At 27.4% G+C, this 18,746-nt stretch overlaps 1 protein-coding gene and 1 long non-coding RNA gene across 12 annotated transcripts in view; one reads left to right on the plus strand and one right to left on the minus strand.

Moving 5' to 3' along the window:
- Positions 1 to 8,311, plus strand: part of LOC107446885 (uncharacterized) — a 44,977-nt gene extending 36,666 nt beyond the window's left edge. The window contains exon 3 of the long non-coding RNA XR_011637858.1: positions 8,007 to 8,311. This is a non-coding gene — a long non-coding RNA (uncharacterized lncRNA). The remainder of the gene's footprint in view (positions 1 to 8,006) is intronic.
- The window catches only part of LOC107446884 (origin recognition complex subunit 4), a 45,277-nt gene continuing 31,564 nt past the window's right edge, over positions 5,034 to 18,746 (minus strand). Inside the window, exons 1-3 of one of the 11 annotated variants that reach the window (XM_071186079.1) lie at positions 12,941 to 13,142; positions 11,171 to 11,237; positions 5,034 to 6,924 (exon numbers count right to left, since the gene is read on the minus strand). In XM_071186079.1, coding sequence (XP_071042180.1) covers positions 5,646 to 6,908 — 1,263 coding nt within the window. In that variant the 5' untranslated portion in view covers positions 6,909 to 6,924; positions 11,171 to 11,237; positions 12,941 to 13,142 and the 3' untranslated portion in view covers positions 5,034 to 5,645. Of the gene's footprint in view, positions 6,939 to 11,170; positions 11,242 to 12,759; positions 12,908 to 12,940; positions 13,143 to 18,746 lie in introns of those variants that run through there. The other 10 variants (XM_071186077.1, XM_016061663.3, XM_071186078.1 and 7 more) reach the window with 10 other exon arrangements.

Consider the following 18,746-nt stretch of genomic DNA (forward strand, 5'->3'; position numbering starts at 1 on the left):
CAAGAAATTAAAGCCACAAATTTATGACAATCTTATAAAAAATTGTCCCCACTCTTTAAATTTTCCCAGACTGTGGCAACCCTGCGTCCAATCAACTTATAACTCAAAGTTCAAGAAAAGAAAACAAAAAAAAATTTCATGAATAGATTGAAAGGCGTGGAGCAATATGGATAAGCCACCACTTATTCCAAACGGTGGCATTTTAACAAACTATTTCTTTGTATTTTCCAAATAAATACTTTACAAGTTTTCGGCATTCCCACTAGATGGCAGCACAACGCACGCATATATCTAATAGACTATTCATTTTTTTTTCTCATTAAAAATGATCTTCCTTTTCTATCGAGATATTTTTTTTTATATAAAAATTACTTGATAGATGAAATTTAAATTATTTTTTTCCCAACTTATCTTTTTCTTCTATTATTATTTACTTACTTTCGAAAAAATTACATAACTGCGTAGATTTTTCTAGAAATTATTTTTTCTCGCGTTTTTGCAATTTTTTTCAGAGAAAAAATTATGCAGTGAACTGTCATGAGCAGCACCTGCTGTGGTTGCTTGTCTCAACACGGTGGCCCCGATATAAGCAGAAAATCAGACAATATATTTTACACCATAGTTATTGAAAAAACTGAATAAACTCCTTTTTCTATACAAAAACTTTTTTTTAAAAAAAATGAATATTTTTTCTTTAATAATGAAGGTTTTAAAGGATTTAAGCTGGTTTTAATCCAAAAGAATTATTTTATTAACCATTTTAAAATTAAGGAAAAAAAATTTATATTTAAGAATTCTATTTCTAAGGGCAAATTGCTTTTATTAAATTAGAATAGTTCTATATTTTCCGCTATAAAAAAATCAAATCTTGTTAAATCGGCCTTTTTTTTTTCTTTCATCTCAAAAATATTGGCTTAATGGGATTAGCTTAAACATTTTTAATTTTTTAAAAAAAGGAATGAAAATATATTTCGTTTTTTTTTCAGTACAAATTGTTATAATTTATATATCTTAAAATATTTCTTATATTTCTCGCAATAACAAAATTTTCAAGACTACTCAAACCAAATATTTTTTTTAAATATTCTTTTCCATTTCACAAAGAATTAAACTTGTATTTTCCAAAAAATTAATGTCATTAAACATTTCGATCGTTTTTAGTTAAAAAAAAATATCACAAGATTTTATTGCAAAATATTTTTAATTATTAATAATAATTTTACATTTCTCTCAATCAAAAATTGTACAAAAGTTCGTTTGTTTTTTCAAAACATAATTTCTCAATATTTTATTTTAATTTTAAAAATGTTGAAGCAGTTTTAAGATTAGAAAAAATATTTTTGAATTTCATTTCACAGGGGAAATTATTTTCGTTCATTACGATAATTCTATTTTCTCGCAATTATAATAACAAAAAAAAAAAAAAAAAAAAATAANAAAAAAAAAAAAAAAAAAAAAAAAAAAAAAAAAAATCTGGAAGAACCGGATAATTCTTAAAAAAAGATTATATATATACATATATATATTGTACAACTCGTGTGATATATATATTTTTTTATTGTTAGGGTATAATAAATGAAAACAAATTGCATTAAATAATAAAAATATTTTTAAAAACTTCGAAACCTTTATATACTTACGGACATAAATTGATTTAAATTTAAAGAAATAAGGTAATAAAAACTGATATTTTTCTTTAAAATTTATTTATTTATTTTTGAACAAAAAAAAAAAAAAGGAATTTTAATTCCGCTTTTCACAAAAAAAATTAAAATATTTTTCTCCAGCCAGAGAGTAAATTATAATCTTGTCTTCAACTAATATAAACCTAACGTCACTTTAACAATAATTTTTTTTTAAAAAAGCACTAAAACCCACCGGGAAAATTACGACCCTTAGGCAAATTTCCTCTCCTACAAAAAATATAATTTAGAAGATTATATATGTTTTGTTGCTTAGCAACACGGTAAAGTAACAAAAAAATTTTAAAATTTAACGAGATTATTAGGTCTTAATGACTGAGATTATTCTGAATTTTTTAACCTATCTCTGAAAATACTTCTAAATAAAAAAAAAATTTATTGCCTATATTGGAATCTTTTTCTTTAAAAGAAAATAGCAAAAACGAGGTTTGTAAATTTGTGGGGCTATGTAATTCGTTAAGTATTTTATTACCCCCAAAAATATGCTTTCTTCAAACATTTGTTTGTTTACATATTGTATGGAATGAACAGAAATCTATGATTATTTTTAAGAAAATATTAATCTTCCAACATTTTGAACAACTTTAGTCATTAAAAAATAAACCAATAAAAAATATAGGAAAATTTTAATTTATAGTAAATTGTTTCTTTTATTAAAAAAAAAAATCAAATTTCTCGCAATTAAAAAAGTTTATAAAACACTTTTATGCCTTAAAAATCATCTTAAAATATTGTAGGACATACAGAATTAAATTAATTCTTTCAAAAAACAAATAATAATAATAATATAGAGCAGAAATATATCGAAAGTTTGGGAAAAAATGTATAAAAAATGTTGCAGAATTTTATGTTTTAATAAAAATTATTTTCATAAATTTATTAAAATAATTCTTTGCAATAAAAATTTGACAACTCTGTACAAAACAAATAGCTTTTTTATTAGTATTAACATAAAAATAATGCAGGTCATAAAAAATTAACACAAGTCATTCCGAAGAAAAAAGTCCTTAAACATTTTGAAATTTAAATTTTAAAAAAAAACTAGAAATTTTTTTAAATAAAAATTTTGTTTATTTAATAAAAAAAAAGTTGTATTTTTCACAATAAAAAAATGTGACGGCAAATATATATTTTCAGTTCATTATAAATCAGATGTAATAATAGCAGGGCTGTTTGTTGAACACAATTAGCATACCAAACAATTTCAATTTCGAATACAATTTGAAATAATAAAAAAAAAATTACAAATAATAATTCCATTCTAATTAGCGGCAGTAAAAGTTAATAAAGTCTCCACATAACAAGGAGCTAATACAATTATCAATACAAATCCCACCTTAAAAGCAAATTACTTGTTTGAGAAAAGAACTCACAAAATCCCTTCATAGATAAACAATTTCAACTCAACACAATCTGCTCTCAGCCAATTAGTTTACGAAACAAAATCACGGAAGAAAGTATTCGGGTGAAAGGGGAAAAAGAAAGGGATAAAATATTTTATAAAAGGGGAAAAAAGTATGCGAAAGGAGGGGGGGAGGGACAGAATCTAAAAATCGATATTACTCAGGTTTTTGTCTGATACGCAGACAACTTGTAAGAAAGATAAACTGGATCGGAATGATGCAGTAGCTATTTTCAGTGACGTGCTTTATCCTGAGGATATGTTCCTTTTCCAAAGTAGCTGCTTCCCCCCCCCAACCCCTCCTCTTGAATCGCCCCCGCATCCCCTTCCTCCTCGGTCGCCATGGCAACCGTTTCCCTGCCTCCAGTGTGATCACATTTCAAATAGCAAGATGGGGAAAATAAATCAACTGCTACCCTTAGCAACTTTAATGAAGAGCACTGTTTACACTAATAAGAGATCATTTAAGAAAGAAGTGTTTAGCAATATATAAGTATTTTTGGATAGCCAAAAATGAGAGATTGGGTAAATATGAGAATATGGATTAATTTCGTTGCGAAATTCGGGAGAAGTGTTCTCCAGTTCTTTTTGACTCTGTAAATGTAATTTCTATGTCTTGGTTAAAGGGACACAATGTATTAGATTACATTTAATTAGAATTTAGCTTTTAGAATTATATTCGGAAGTAAATTTTTATTTTTGTTTATCTCCAATTTCGAGCGCATACAAATTCGATAAAATTAAATGGGGATATAAATAATAACAATTTATTTTAAATCGCAAAAAAATATTTATTGTATTTCAGATTTTAAAAATGAGATCCTAATAATTTGATAGCTAGGATAAAAAAAAAAATTTTTAATTAAAATAAAATAATAATATTTAACGAGGTCTAGCTAATATTGATTTTTTGTATGACTTAAACTTGAAAACTTTTGGACTTACACTTAAATGAACTAAGGAAGGTAACTAATTGAAGAAAATTTATTCAGTTACCTACAATTTATAAACAAAATAAAAATAGAATTTAATTTTCTTTGAGATATTTTTAATTACCAAAAAAATGGCCAAAAAAATTGCCCTGTAAAGGGTTAACTGCATGTGAAAAAATTCTTTCTGTTGCACAATAACTGAAAAATGAGGTAATTCAATTTTCATTTATGAAAGCTTAAAAAATAATGATTTTTACTAATACAGTAGAAAGCCGATTATCCGAATTCTTTTTTTTTTTTTTTTTAAAGTTTAGAATATTTAACTTATTGACAATTTTTCTAAATTTAGAAAGCCATACATAATACATGTATTGTTATACAGTTAAACCTACATACCCCTTTAGCACTCTTCAAAGGAAAATTATCTTCCAATTGGAATTGGAACTCCACAGACGAAGAGGAAGAAGTAGGAGTTCAAGTTCAAGATAGTGGACCTTCTCATATAGAAGCATGCAATTCATTAGATACTGCAATGATTTGGCTAGAGCGTCAAAATGATGCTGATCCAGTTCAGTTGATTTATTTAAAAAAGAATAAGGGATATGGCTGCTCAAAAAAGAGTATCTTCTTTGAAAAAAAAGTCTTTGCTGGATTTCTTTTGAAATGGAAAATAATTTAAAAAAAGTGGTAAAATCAGTAATTCACAAAAAAATTATAAAAAAGCTGAAATATGATTTTAAAAAAATCGAAATAAAAATAAATAAATAAATATTTAAAAATGGAGAAAAAAAACTTTTAAACACGCCAGAGTTATTTTAGATAGTACTGCCAGTCCTAAGCCTGGAAAAAGTGCAAAGGGAAGTTAGTGCATAAATAATTATCATTTAAACAACTTTTCATTATCCGTACCACGTTCGGTCCGAGCAGTTCGGATAATCGGCGCTCTACTGTACAATAATTTTATTATGGTGAGTTACAGTTTTAAAAGAACAGTCATTTCACAAATATTTAACTTTTTATTTCTTTTCTTACAGTTTGAAGCCAATAAGAAAATATTTGATTTTAATTTTTCACTTGTATTTACATTTAAAAAATGCTATTTAGTTCTTTTATAATAAAAGAATCTTCCAAAAATCATTATTCAAAAACTTTGCCATTAATAATTGGAACTAATTGTATTGTTATCAGTGGTATATTTTATGAAAGATCACATATTGTGTGGCAATTATGGAACTTTACTAAGTTAAATACAATAAAATGGTTCTTTTTATTATTAGCTAATTTATTTTTAACTTAGTTGTATCTGTATTTAATGCATCTTAATTTAATTATAGGCTTACAATTTGAAACCACAGCATTATAATATCTGTATACAAAGAAAATTGAAAAACTTTTCTCAAAAAAAAAAAAAAAAAATGCTATTAAATACTTTAAATATTTTCCAGAAAAGCTATTATAGCTACAAAATTACAAAATATACTTAATCAAATACAAAAATGAAACTTAAGATAAAATAACAATTAAAATTGAGAATTTTATTAAAAACAACTTTTTTTTTAACTAAATTCAAAATTCTTTCATCTAAACAGCAACTTAAATATGATTCAATTATGGATTCAATGATGATTCAATCCAATTTTTTAATTCACCAGGCAAATTTTGATATTTTCCTAAGATTTTCTTAATTTCATAAGGTCTTATCATCAATCTAACAGGCATGTAATTTCTCAATTCGCAAGAAGTAGAATCGCCACAAGATTTAACTAGTTCTATCCGCAATAAGCGCTCGAAAGATTTTCTCACTACAGCTTTTTCAATAGTCCATTTCATTCTATTGCGTAAGAATTTATCCAGCTCACTAAAAACTATTTCAAAATTAAATGGTTCCCCATCATAAATTTCAGTTATATGAGTCATTGCAACAACTAACGACACATCAAGTACAGATAACCCAAGAATAAGCTCACTTTTATAATCGGGAAAATATTTCTTGTAAGCAGTTTGAATGTCCTCAACAGTAAGCTTCGGTTGGGATCTTTTCATGTTTAGAACAGCATAGGTTAAAAGATTCTTCAATGCACGTAAAGTTCTTTGACGATTTAAGAGCCACTCAAGAATATCTTTTACTTCAGATTCTTTAAACAAACTGGCAATTTCTGAATTCCAACGCTTTTGGAACTTGGCATCTTCAAAGTTGTGCAAAGATAAGAAATGTTTGGCAGACTCAATGTAATCTTCTAGAGTTATACTCTCACAAAGGAGAATTTTCTGATGAGAAAATCTAGAATTAACCCTATTTTCCAATTTCTGCAAAATATCAGGTTGGCAACACACACCAACAACACAGATTGGAGTTTGCTGAGATTGTACTATGTCAAAAAGATTGTAAAGAAGATTTTGGTTCTTATGCTTGCAGAACAGATCAAACTGGTTCAGAATGAACAGAACGGATTTACTTTTCTTAGTTCCACTTTTTAGAGTATCCAACAGCAACCGAAGCTTCTCAGAAAAACTTCTCAATGGTGCATCCTCCACTTCTTGCAATTTGAGCTGGCGAGTTATATCTTGCAAAGCAGTGTTACCATCAATATGTATCATACCATCCAGAGAAACCTGCAACATGTTATCGCAAACAGCCCGGTCTTGGAACACTTTTTCTACGACGCATTCTAATAATGCAGCTTTCCCACTTCCACTGGAGCCAATGATCAAGACGGAATTACTTTCACTCATCAGAGCAGTTCTTTTGATTATGTCTTCAAGATGAGTTTTTTTGGCATCAAAATGGCTCAATAAATGGCCAGAATAACCATTAGGCTTCAGCTGATACTGAAGGGCTGTGTTAAGCTCTTTCCACAAGTCGGGAGACATATTTAAACTTTAATTCCTAGATGCAATTAACTGAAATTAAAAAATATATATATATAAAACTCAAAACACTATAAAATCAAATAAGTAAATCTGTTGAATATTATACTAAACAATTAAATTGAAAAAATAATTAAATATGGTTATTAACCTTTTCCAGTCCACTGATTTTTAGTCAATGTATTTTTTTGTTTGTTTTAATTTACACTCCAATAAAGTACAAATTACATATTAAGTGAACATACTACTCTCTTAAAAAAATGAGAAGAGAAATTCTTATAAATATGTCAATGATATTCGTCCTCTAGAACTGTTCAACTGAAATGAGATGTACAGTGCACCGGGGGAAAAACTGATCACCCACAATAACTTTTGATCAAATGATTGGATCTTTATGGTCTAGAAGTAAGACTAGCACTAAGAAAGTAATAATTATGAATTTTTAGAAAATAATCAATAATATATTTTAAAACAAAATTTAGTTTTAGCATACTGTCTGTCTGTCGAATTTAAAGAACTCCTCTCGCCCAATGTCTAGAGGACTGTCGATGGAAATGGTTTCGAGATTAAACTATTTCAAGTAGCGGGGGTGGGGTTAACATTTAGGACAGGGTTTGACTCCGGTTAGCTAAAGAAGTACCAAAAGAAGTTATATGACTCCTTGACAATAAAACTCGTTTATAAAACTCTTTGAAATGAGTTTTTTCTTGTTTTCACAGCAGGAGAAAGTCCAAGACTGTGATGAGGTGAACTCTTTGATTAAACTAATATTGAAAATAAATCGAAAAAGCAATTTAAATTCTATATTTTTCAGGGAAACCTGCATGTTCCCAGGAGAGTTCGTGTATGAAAATATGTTAGGTGTTTGAAGAAATATTTTTTAATCCATGACAATTTTAGAAAGGCACCAAGTTTTTAATAATATATATTTTAATTTATTTATCTTGCTTAAATGCAATTTTTACTACAATGAAATCATCCCTGTAAATAGTTATTGAAAAGAAAGAAGATAAAATATGAAGGGATTGAATTCACTGTTAAATTGTAAGCTGACTTTAGTTGAAAACAAATCTTGATCTTAACAAAAATTTTGTTTTTCAGGAAGGAAGGGAAATTAAAAATTTCATTTGACCCAAATGGACAAGCGCCAAGATTCTCAATTCCAAGCATTGTGAAAATATTGTACAGACTTGCTATCGATGCTTAATCATAAATATAGCAGAAATAGCACATCTATAACAGCTACATCGAAAGTCACTATTATCCATTAAGGCATAATTCAGGATCTTACCTTCCTATTTTCTTAGAAATACCAATGCTCCTGCCTCATAGGTTCAGCCTGCCATTTATTGTAGAATTATCCTTTGTAAAAAATGTCAATAAAATGTAAGATTTTTATTCTACAATTTATTACTGTTGCAGTAATTGAATTTTATGTATCGTCACTAAGTTTAGTTTGTGTATTTTGAGTCTGTTGTAAAATATAATATTTGTTTTTTAGCAAGGCAGCTCATATAATGATTTATATACTGTAAAAATATCATATTTTAACCATGGTATCTGATTAATACTTTGCATAATATCTAAGTAATCTCAGAGATTTTCTCAGCTCAAATTGAAATAGCAACTTTTATTATATTGTAGGGGGGAAAGTATGCCATAGAGCTTTCGGAGACAGTGCACATTCTCTTGTAACCATTATTCAGTCTTTATAATGAAATATGTGAGATAGAGCATTTTTAACAATTTAAAAACTACACAACTGCCAGATTATTTTACTATTTTAAAAAAAAAATACTATCTCTCTTATGGATCAAGGATCTACACTACATTAGATCAATGACACAAAATATCTAAATTGAATTAACAAAAAAAAATTGCTGCATTATGCAGCCATTTTGAAGGGGAAAAAACAATATTTCAATGAATGTCAGCATCGAGATAAATTAAATTTTGTTAAATACTACCTAAAAATACTAATGGATTCTTGAATCATTTAACTGTGTAGTTGTTTTACTATGTCATAGTACCTATTAAATATTGAAACCTAAAATGGCAAAAATTGGAAATACTTGTTAGGACAGAATAAAAAAAAAACATTATTTTAGACAATATAAAAATAAAATGTTTGGTTCAGCAATTTCTGAAAAGAACTTGAGGCACTACCAAAAAAACATTAGTTTTTTAATCAAGAAATAAGTTTTCAACTTATTAAAAATGCAGCAGTTCAAACAATATATTACTTGAAACTCTGACAACATGATGGCTTTATTTGAAATCAGAAGTTGTGAGAATCATAATAATTTAAATGTGGACTGATCTGTGTAGGGGTCAAGGATCTGGCCTTGCATCAGAAAGATTCTGGGTACAAATCCCAGACAAGGCATGGATGTTCTTTCATTCTCGGTACTATCTATCCTTACTGTGAAAGAAATATAGGCCCACCTAATATGGGGCTTCTGAAAGAGTGGCCAACTAATATGCCCTTTAGATGCCTGTATTGACGAAATGTCATTTCCCAGTTGGGCATTGGAGGAAGAAAAAAAAATTTTTAAAATAACAGGAATGCTCTTTAACCATTTGACACAGAATTTTTATTAAACATATTTTCCATATTTTTTTTTTNTTTTTTTTTTTTTTTTTTTTTGCCTTACTTTATTTCGTATTATTTTAGATCACAATAAGTGAAAAATATTACATTTACCATTTTAAAAAATTTATTGTTATAAAATACAGTCTTTTTCTGCATTAATGGTAAAATCTTTTAAACACTGTTTACTTCCAAACAATTTTTCTAATTTGCATCTAATTGCAGCTTTAGCTCATATAGACACAGTTATTCATCATTGAATTTTCTTTAATTCTTTAATTTACAAAACCAACTATTGATATATTTTTAAATATGAATGGAAAAAAGTTTAAACTAGCTTTTGTTTCTTTTGGATTTCATATTTTAGTACAAATATAATTGTAATAATCTAACAGATTTTCTTTAGTAATTATTTGGCAGTTTTATATAATTTAAAAATACCAAAATATATTTTTGCTTGTAATTAGAGTGCCAGAGAAAATATTTAAAGTAATAATCTAACAGATTTCTTTTAGTAATTATTCGGCTGTTTTATACAATTAAAAAATATCAAAATATACTTCTGCTTGTAATTAGAGTGCCAGAGAAAATATTTAAAGTAATAATCTAACAGATTTTTTTTAGTAATTATTTGGCTATTTTATACAATTAAAAAATACCAAAATATACTTTTGCTTGTAATTAGAGTGCCAGAGAAAATATTTAAAAAGACACCAGTGTCTTATCTGCGTCATTTGTGAAAATATGGTTGCTATGAGTTTATTTTACTTATAGAAAATTTTTTGGTTAAATAAGTCACTGGAAAAAAAATATCGATGTTAAAAACACAAAAATTTCACTTTCTCTTTTACAAAAGGCTACAGAAATAAATACATATTTCATCTAATAATTCAAAGCTGCCAAACTATTTTACTTCCTCGCAGTTTTTTCAACTCGTAAATGTCTTGGGACTAATCCAAAAAAATCTAGTTTAACACTTAAAATATACTAACTGTGATGTATGATATATTTTTGTATAGTTTTGAAAAAGAAAATATTTCTCCAGACCTTGTGAATAATGAAATGTTTTGCATTATAGCAATTTAAATATAGACATTGCTTGCTTAAATATGACATGAGAACCAATTAAGCCCTTAACTTGTGCGCTCGAGTTAATTCGAGTGTGCTAAACAGGCCTTACTGTGCACACTTGAGATAATTAGAGTGATGTTGCATTTTATGCTGCTAATTTTTCGCACTCGAATAGAATTGAGGTTGAAAATAACGATGTGAGAGCTAAGAAAAAAAATCGTTTTATTGATATTTATCATTTACATAGGATTGTAAGCTATAACACTTATTTATTCAAGAATAAAATATAGCCTTTTTCCATGGAACAAAAGTGCAGTATATCAAAATTGTCCCCCAAAAGAAAAGTTGAACCAGGAGTGGCAAAAAATGGAAACCTTGTTCTAAAGTGTGTTTTTTAACTTTTTGGCCGTTTTTTTCCATTTCAAAAAATCCGTGCGTTAAGGGGTTAAAATTAAAACTACATAAATTGCATTGCAATGTATTTCTTGCATATTTTGACACATTAAAGGTCAGCACAAAAAGATTTTGAAAAATAACCTTTTATACAATAAAGATATTTAAAAATTGTAAATCTGTGAAATGTAAAGAAAAAAATTATACTCACTAGTTTCTACAAGAAAGATTTTTTTTTTTACTCACTTCCACTTAGTAACCAGAATCGTACCCCTCTACTATCTAAACAGAAAGAAATAATACAAACATTTTTAAAATTTATAGATTGAAAATCAGGAATTAAACAGTTAAATAAAAAAAAACATATTAATAATTAAAAGGAATTTAATCTACACATCTGCAATCTGAAAATAACACTAACAGACAATATTAAATTATTTTACATTTTTTTAGAATCAAAGTTGCCACTCAATCATTTAAACTGAAAAAGTAATTTTTTGAACAATGTTAACATCTCATATAGATAGCAAATTTTTCTACTTACTACATACCTAATTAGACAATTTTTTTTTTAGTATGACCAGGCATCAGTTTGCAATGAGCATAATGATACTCAGAACAGAAATCAATTACTGAAAAACATAATTAATTTCTAGATTAACTATAAATTAAGGAAAAATATGTAATTCTTGGAGCTCTTCTAAAATCTCCATGATGACAATTAGAACAAAATAATAATTTAAACAGATGTGTGAGTTGATAAAAAAAAAAGAAGAAAAATACGAGTAACCGACAACTGAAGAAGTTATTCTAAATTTTGTTATAATTAAGATCAACAGCAAATACATACAGTAACTTATTAAATCCAGATTCGACCATGAAATACGTTTATAAAAATAGCAACTCTTTTTTACTAATATTGTAATATTTCAAATAAATCCTCTAAGATGAATACTTAAACTTTCGGGGGAAAAAACCAAATATTAACTCAGACTGGTCGGTGCCTGCATACCCTTTTACGTGAGGGTTCGAATATATGGCAAAAGACTCAAAGGTCCCACTCAGGTTTACTCCAACGGGCAGGAAAAAACATCTTTCATACACCATCTTGTTTTTTAAATTTATTTGAAAAATCTATACTTTAAATAATTTAAATGTTCAAGAAACAGTTTTATACTATGAAGAGTAATTTGCAAGTTTTTTTTATTACTGAAAAATTTAGTATTGATATTTCTATATGAAACATTGAAGTTAACCTAGAAAATTTTTGCAGAAATAACAATTTTTTACTAAAAAAAAATTTCTTTTTTTCAAAATAATTATTTTACTTAAAAAAAATAAAAACTTCTGTCATTTATAAAACAGTTTTCTAAAAAAAAATTTTTTTCAAAGCATTTTATTAGTATATCATTAACAACCTAACAGAAAAAAATAATGAATTTGTAACAATTCAAAAGGTAATAATGTTGCTTTTCATATTCAAGATCATAAAATGCAGTATAATTGCTCAAACCATTGTAAATGTAATATACAAATAAAAACAATGTATAATAAACAAAAATGCTTTATCTAAATTTCATTTATCAAATATCAACTGAATTTTTTAAATATAAACCATTTATATTGCAAAACAGTTTACAAACATACAAAAATAAATAAAAACTGAGTAGTTTGTAAGCTATTTGAAATACATTTTCGAATTCAATGGGTAGATATTCAAAGATATAATAACAATAAAACAAAACAATAAAAAATATTTAAGAAAAAATAACAGAATAATATGAAATAACATGAACAAACCGAAATGCATCGGAACTGAGTAATATATACTGATTTAAGTCAGTTTTGAGCAGCGATGAAATGCAAAATAAAACCTTATGCATGCAACAGTTTAACAGAATGCATTCTTTATGTCGAAATTAACTAAAAAGTTTTTAAATAAAAAATTTTTTATATAAAAATAAGATTTTTAAATACTTACGTCGCACTTAAAACAATTATGAAATAAAAATTAGCATGGCAGATCCTAAACTTCATTTTAATATGAATACCATAATTTGTTTATTTACTTCGACATTCCCGCGCACGGTAAGCCACTAAAAGCAGAAAGAGCATGAAAAAAATGAATGCGCGCGCATTCGAAAACATCAAGGCTTAAAAAGAAAGCTACATTCCTGTCTTTAGGCGCAAAAAGAACTGAATTGACTTCATATCGGCCATGAGGGAATTATTTTCCCTTCGTCTACTAGGCTGATGTTTAAAACGAGTCAAGATTAAAAAGTATTACTAGCTTATAAACCGTATTGAATTTTGAAAAAGAATAACATATTTTATTTGGCGAACGTTTTTAGAATTGTTTATGAGGAGACAAATTACAAATTTTCTTTATTTCCTAATTATGCGATTCTAATTACATTTAGTTTCTTTTTAATTGAGTACGTAATATAAGTTATTAAACGAATATATCCTTAATTTACGCATCTGTATATACTTACAGCTGCTGTAAAAAGAAATGTTTAAATTGAATTTAAAAAATATTTGTTTCTACAAATTTTAAATTGAAAAATAAGATTAGTATGGCAAAAAATTATACAGGTCTGAGTAATATCATAAAATGGATTATATCACTGTTACGCGATGAGGAAAATCATACATATATTATCATTGCAAATAAAATTAATAAAGTATATATTACAAAACATATCTATTACCAATCAAAATGGCTACGCTGATTGTCTTATACAAAACATTGTATTCATCAAGTTAAAAATTACGGTCTTCGATGGTAAATAATACCAAGTATTACAGTTATACAATTTCTTTTGAAAAATTAAATAAAATTACGAAATAATTATTGTGATGATGACATTTCGAATGAAAAGAAATTTAAAATATAACTTTAAAACGGTGATTTTTTTTTTTTAAATTTTGAAACCAATGACATTGACTATGGTGTTAAAAAACTTGAATTATAATAGTAAAGAAATACATAATGTCTCAAATCCTTTTGTGTTAAAATTTATTTATATTTGGGAAGGATATATAAAAGAAATTGTCAAAAATATTTTTTTTATTATTTATTCCGATATTAACTTGATATTCACCAACTTTAAATTAGTATGTAAATCTGAAATCTAGCTAAATAATAAAATATCAAATGATCAGCTGAATAGAAGTCAGGAAGAATTAAGATTTCGAACATTTCCAGTATGATGATTACCCCAAATGATACGTGCACCATTCGAATGCATGTAGGCACAAAAAATGCTTTGCTTCGATAATTATTATATTTTTCCAGATTTGTTCATTAAAAGCAATTGGTTTTTTAAAAAGATAATTATAGAACTGTTCTATGATACATTTTTAGATTATTATATTTTAAATTATAAAATAGCTCAAAAGCAAAGGTAAAATAGATAAACAGATAAAGACAAAAGTAAAATAGATAAAGGTAAAAAAAATATACTCTGGGAAACAATTTTTTTGCCGTATTTTTACAAATACTTGATACTGCCTAATTTGGGTGTAAAATTTTTTAAAAATGAAATTATTTTTGCTCCTAAATCTACAGATTTTACACTTTAAGTCTATTTTGTGCAAAATGTGCAAGATTAAAAACGCTATAATAACAGGCTGTCGCCTAAATGTTTCGACAAACTTTTTGGAGATTTGGGAAAATAACTCAAAAAGTCCTATGTCTGGAAACGTCGTTGTACGTGGCTAGGAGCGCTTTTCCTATTACGATATGTTCAGAAGCACACGAAGAAGCAGTTCATAATAGTGAAACACTCCTAGCGGCTTATGATGACATTTCCAGGCATAGACTCCTATGCAATTATAATCCTGATGATGTACCCTTAACTCTCCTAGAAGTTCGTCGGAGCACCATATTTTAAACCTATACATTTTGACTAAAAATGTCATTTAAAAAATAAAAAACTGTAGCTTGGAGACAGAAACCGATGGCAGATTTGAATTGAAATCAGTAATACGAAAGTATCTAAAATCAGTTAAAAAAAATCTTCATGAAAAAAAAGAAATCTTCATGCAAAAAAAATAAATAAATTGCTCTTCTATGTAATTTTATAAATACCTCGTCACATGTTTTTTAAATTGTTAGATTTTAAATTATAAAACACCTCAGAAGCAAATATAAAATAGATTATTAATGATAATGATTTATAAATTATAACGTAAAATAGACTATTATGCGCAATGTGTTTGTAACAAAGAATTATTATTTGTCGAAAATCTTTTCATAAAATAAACTACACATGGCTTTAATCATGAGTTAGAAATTCATTTTAATCTGATGTTTATACTTTTTACGTCTATACTTAAATGTCAAGAACAAAGAACAAAACGGGTTTATACAACAATAGAATAAATTTAATACTATTATTTAGAAAAATTGTATTTCTAATAAGACTTTTTCAATAAATTTTATGTACAGTCAAAATAGATCAGAATATGTTTGTTAAACCAGAATTAAAATTTTACTCTACATTACTTTTAACAAAGGCTTAAAATTAATTAAACAAATGTTTACATTCAAATAAAATGCGCGTAACGCATATAAAGTCAATATTAAAATATCAAAAATAAAGGAGATGCTGATTATCTTAAATGAATTCAAATCAAATTCTGAATAAAATTAGTTTTGAGCTAACTATGCATAAGAATAAAATGAATAAACGCATCTATTTTATTTGAAATTTCGTTGTTTATTTGAGTCAAAAATTTAATTATATTATCTTTCATTTACCCAACATAATTTTCTGAATTTAAAGAATCCCTACGAGGTACAACTAATACATTTAACAAAAATTTGAAGTTTAAAAAGATAATTCCCAGCAGAAAATAATAAATATATTTTTAATTTTTAAATATCAACAGATATATTTTGAATATAAAAATATTTACTAATGAGTTCGCGGTTATTAATCTTGGCAAATTTAACTGTTAGATTATGGCTGGGACAGCCTGTTTGGCAGAGCGCTGGACTGTTGTTCGTGAGAACCGGCGGAAGACTCCCCGTGTAGTAAATGGTGCCTGGTGTACGTTAATCTGTCAGGTCAGAACTGCGATAGCTCAGGGGATAGAGCGTTCGTCTGCCAATGAAGTGAACTGGGTTCGAATCCACACCGACCACAGTACTAATGTAAAAATATCTTCAGTGGAAGACAGATCATGGATTAGAGTCCCCTTTCCATCGGGCTAACCGTGATAGGTTTTCATGGTCTTCCTCTCCATGTAATGCAAGTTTTGGTTTGTTCCATCAAAAAGTCCTCCATGAAGGTAAAATTTCCCCCGACACTTGATCCAGGAATTCTATTGTCTTCTGGATTGGGTTTAAAATTACAAGGCTACGGAGTTGAACATTAGTAGTCGTAAACCCGAAGTTGGATCAGCTGTTCGACGACGGTTATAAAATAAAATAAAAGACCATATGAGTTTGCGATATTCCATACTTAGAAAAAAGCTACATTTAAAAAAAAATTTAAAAAAAAAACGGTGTGTAAGGACTGTAGATGAGATGACGGACACATTTTCGTAGCATAAAACCAGTCGGAACTAAAACTATGTAGAAATAGTTTTAAAAAAATATATAAGAACAAACTAAAAGGAAGACTGAAGGACAAAATACATTTGAGCATGTGCGGCAATGATATCTAAGATCATTTAAAAAGACTCTATAATACACCATCCCTGTATTACCTCTGCATCAGTAATTAAAAATTCAAAGAGTAAAAAGAAGTTAATTCAGGCAAAGCAAGTAAACCATGAAGCTTCAAATGCTGGATATTGTTTTTCTATAAATATCCAAATAGGGCAATGGTAGCACAGTGATTCGATCCTCGACTCCCACCGAGTTCATGCGATATGCGTTCTCATGAAATCTGCAGAATCGAGGTCAATCGCTAAGCAATATCATGGATTTGGAGAAAAATTTCTATCCTCTTCAGATCTATGTTTAAATTAAGGAAGTGGTCTCACAAATTGTTATGGCATGTTTTCGGATCATCCTCAGGGATGCTTCCCATGCCGTCGCCAATAGCTCTAGTGCGACGTAAATAAAGAACCGTACTGTACTAAATATGGAAATCGCAAACAAATTATGGCAGAATAATTCAAGAATACGCAGAGAATTAGTAATCCTACCATAATTTCTTTGCACTTAGACTTTAAACGAAAGAGGGGGGGAAACAGCATTTGAAGCTTTGTGGCTTGCTTTTGTTTAATTTGAACTCGCTTTTTTCTGCACTTTATATTTCATGTCACAAAATGGAGATAGAACAGAATATGCCACGAGAGGTATCTCCCACAGTATAGCATCCTCTTGAGAAGACGCTATACCGCAGGAGAAACATTTTCTTACAAATTCTCTTTCACCTCCATAAGTAATTTAAAACTTAGAAAAAGGGAGTTCAGACAGACCTAGAGTAAGCCATGAAGCTTCAAATACTGAAAGGAAATTCTCCAAAGATCAAAATGAAAACAAATTATGAGTGGATAACTTAGAATTACGCTAAGGGAAAGTTCTTTTTTGATAATTTGTTTTCCTTTTGATGTTTTTTAAAAAAAATGTTGGCAATTAAGACTGCATAGTTTACTCTAGGTTTGACTAAACTCCCCTTTTCCAAGCCTTAAATTTTAAATTAGTTATGAAGGAGAAATTTTTCATCGCAAATTCTGTTTATATTTCCATAACTAATTTAAAATTTAAAGTATGAATTCAAATAAGGCAAAGTTATACTGGTCAAAGGCCGGAATTATATTAGTAAATAAATATAAAAATTAAACAAAATTATCTTTAGATTGTCGTTCACACTAACAAGCAACTAATAAAAAAGCCAACCACAAAGTAAATTTATTTCATAATGCATTAACTTTTTAATAAATTAAATACTCTCTCTAATTTAAAAGATTAAATACATTCTAAATTCTTCAAGCTTAAGTAAATTTCACGTTTAAACTACTTAAGAAAATGATCGTATATTACGAATTAAGTCCATCAACATTATGAATGTTTCATAATTTCTTTCAAAAAGTCATTTTTTTCTTCAGATTTTGATCGATGTGGCATTTAAATTCGTACTGCACTCATGCAAAATAATGGAAACACATTAATAAATTTAAATCTCCGAAATTTAAGCCCGTGAATATTTCGAAAATATTATAATGAAGTTGTAAAAATATTATTGTAACTTTATTGTTTACTTTCACAGCAAAATACTTAAACTAGCTCTATTTAAGAAAGTATTTATAATTAGAATTTTAAAAGAAATGAGGGTTTTCAAATATAAATCTATGTAAAGGTTTATTTAAGACTATTCTAATTTACATTTTGATAGTTTACTTTGAGAACATAAAAAAATAAATAAAATTTAAAAGTAAAAATCTATTTGAAAGAATCAGGAGCTACTTTTAGATAAATTGTAAGAGTTTTGCCAGTAGGCTTAAAACATGTGATTATTTCGAGTTCTTGGTTAAAATTCTTTTTCCAGATGGTCTTAACCGAATCTATGTCTTTTTTTAGAGATTTACTTTTTTAGCATGAAATCCAAAAATAGATGCGACATAATATAAAAATTAACTGCTACTTAAAAGAAAAAAAATCCTGTTTTGTAATGAAATAAAATATTTTTAAGAAAAAAGAATTTCACGTTCTTTTTCTTTTTACCTGGAAAATTTAAATATGTTTGTGTATTTATAATGTGAATCGTTTCTTGGGATTATCTCCTTTAATGTAATATATTTCAAATTCCTTGTCAATATATATATAT

The sequence above is a fragment of the Parasteatoda tepidariorum genome, chromosome 10 (assembly GCF_043381705.1).
Source record: "Parasteatoda tepidariorum isolate YZ-2023 chromosome 10, CAS_Ptep_4.0, whole genome shotgun sequence".
Lineage (NCBI taxonomy): Eukaryota > Metazoa > Arthropoda > Arachnida > Araneae > Theridiidae > Parasteatoda > Parasteatoda tepidariorum.